Source organism: Lepidothrix coronata, unplaced genomic scaffold (genome assembly GCF_001604755.1).
Source record: "Lepidothrix coronata isolate B3197 unplaced genomic scaffold, Lepidothrix_coronata-1.0 Scaffold120, whole genome shotgun sequence".
Lineage (NCBI taxonomy): Eukaryota > Metazoa > Chordata > Aves > Passeriformes > Pipridae > Lepidothrix > Lepidothrix coronata.
Genome location: NW_016690300.1, coordinates 60,594 through 62,382, shown reverse-complemented (window position 1 = coordinate 62,382; position 1,789 = coordinate 60,594). Strand labels below are relative to the sequence as shown.

The 1,789-nt window shown below is 44.3% G+C and overlaps 1 protein-coding gene across 1 annotated transcript; it reads right to left on the bottom strand.

The window, feature by feature from the left end:
* Positions 1 to 438: 438 nt before the first annotated feature.
* LOC108502523 (G-protein coupled receptor 35-like) lies at positions 439 to 1,377 on the bottom strand. Its single transcript, XM_017825537.1, has one exon. The coding sequence runs from the start codon at positions 1,375 to 1,377 to the stop codon at positions 439 to 441; it is 939 nt and encodes a 312-aa protein (XP_017681026.1).
* Positions 1,378 to 1,789: the final 412 nt, after the last annotated feature.

Here is a 1,789-nt window from a genome sequence, read left to right as displayed (position 1 = left end):
GTTTCAGACTGCTGTTTGCAGGAAGAGAAAGATGACAGTCTTCTGTAGGGGAAATAATTGTTAATTTTCACTTAGAAAGTTAATGGTCTCTAGGTTTAAATGAGCAGTACATGGGTTTGCAGTCCATGGAGGAAATTTTTGAAAGGTTTGTTATTCAGAAGACACTGAAAGTGAGGGACCATGAAGCCAACCAAAATCACCAGGAGGTGCCTGAAGCTGCCATACAATGATAGAAGACTATAATCAGAGCTGAAGTCAAGTCACTGAGGACAGAAGGGCAAAATTCAAGTTAATATTAGACCCTTTGGTGGGAGTTGCTCTGTTTTGTGGGTATGCTTATATCTACAATGACTGCACATACTGTAGGTGGTTTCATACCCTCTGCCTCAAAACTTCAGCAGCAGAGTGACACTTAACATCTCGTGCACTGCACCTTGTTCATGCCATGATTTGAGCTGTGGGTGGCTGTGACTCTTGCCTTTCTTTTGTTTTGGACCTCATACAGGTGGAGAACCTAGAAGAAAATTCTGGAAATTCCTTGGCTGCAAAATAATAGCAAAATGCATCCAAACAGCAGTTACAATTTGCTAAGCATGCAGAGATCTTAACAGAGGTGTTAACTGCTGACACCAGAGAAGAAGCTCCAGTAACATCCACTATGAACCGCACCATCATTGTAATGTAGAAAGGGGAGAAACATACAGTGAACACACACAAATTCACAGAAACAATGTGCACTGCCTTCTGGATTAATTTTGTCTCATGGGGGCTTGTGGCCATGTTCTTTTTGAGACATCTGATGATTTGTACTGAGCAAAAAATCACAATACCTAAGGGAATAAAATATCCAAAGATATTACTGAATAAAGAAAAATAGCTAGGGTCAAGAGATCGCCTACGAAAGCAGAATCTTTCCCACCTATTCTGAACTTTTGGACGGATGTTGGAATAAATTATGATCATTATCCAAAGAAAGCCACAGATAGAAGCTGATTTCAGTGGGGATCGAAAAACCTTTGCTTTTAGAGGGAACTTGATTGCAATGTATCGATCAATTGCAATCAAGGTTATGATAAAGATGCTCATAGGCATATTTGTAAAATACATATTGGTTGTGGCAATACACAGCTGGTCTATGGGACGGTTGTACTTGTTAAAATATATTAAGAAAGGCAGGGAACAGAGCAGGAAACTATCCGCGACGATGAGGTTGATCATGTACACCTTGGTCTCAGTCCACCCCTTGAGTTTGCAGCAGAAGACCCAGAAGGCAATTGCGTTCAGTGGGATCCCCAAAGCGAGCACTGGGATGTAGACAATCAGCTGAAGTAGTGCGATGCCATCCTGCAGTGTGTTATTTTCAGTGCTGTTGTTCATGCTGGGCCGTCTCTGCAAGGGAAGAGTGCAGGCGTGAGGCTGAGCTCTGGACGGGTTCAGTGGCTCATCAGCACCGTCAGACCCTCGGCCATCAAAGTTACACTGGCACTTGCTGCCAGATAACAAATCACATAGACAACCCTCTCGCAGCTATTGAGTGGTTAAGTCTGCCTCTCCTTCCCTCCAGGCCTCACTAACAGCCAAGAGTCTGCAAAGCAGAAGGATAATTTTTGTTGTCCCTTACCTTTGCTGCTGCTGTAGTTATCAGAGAGCCACTGCCTTTAGGGCAGCCCACAGCGGAGCTGGGCAACATTCCCCTTTTGCCCTCCGAGACCCTTGCTTTGATACTGGAGCCACCCCATAGGTTTGCTCTGGGTCTTGCCAGGCCTGAGAACCTCCTCAGGATTTGAAC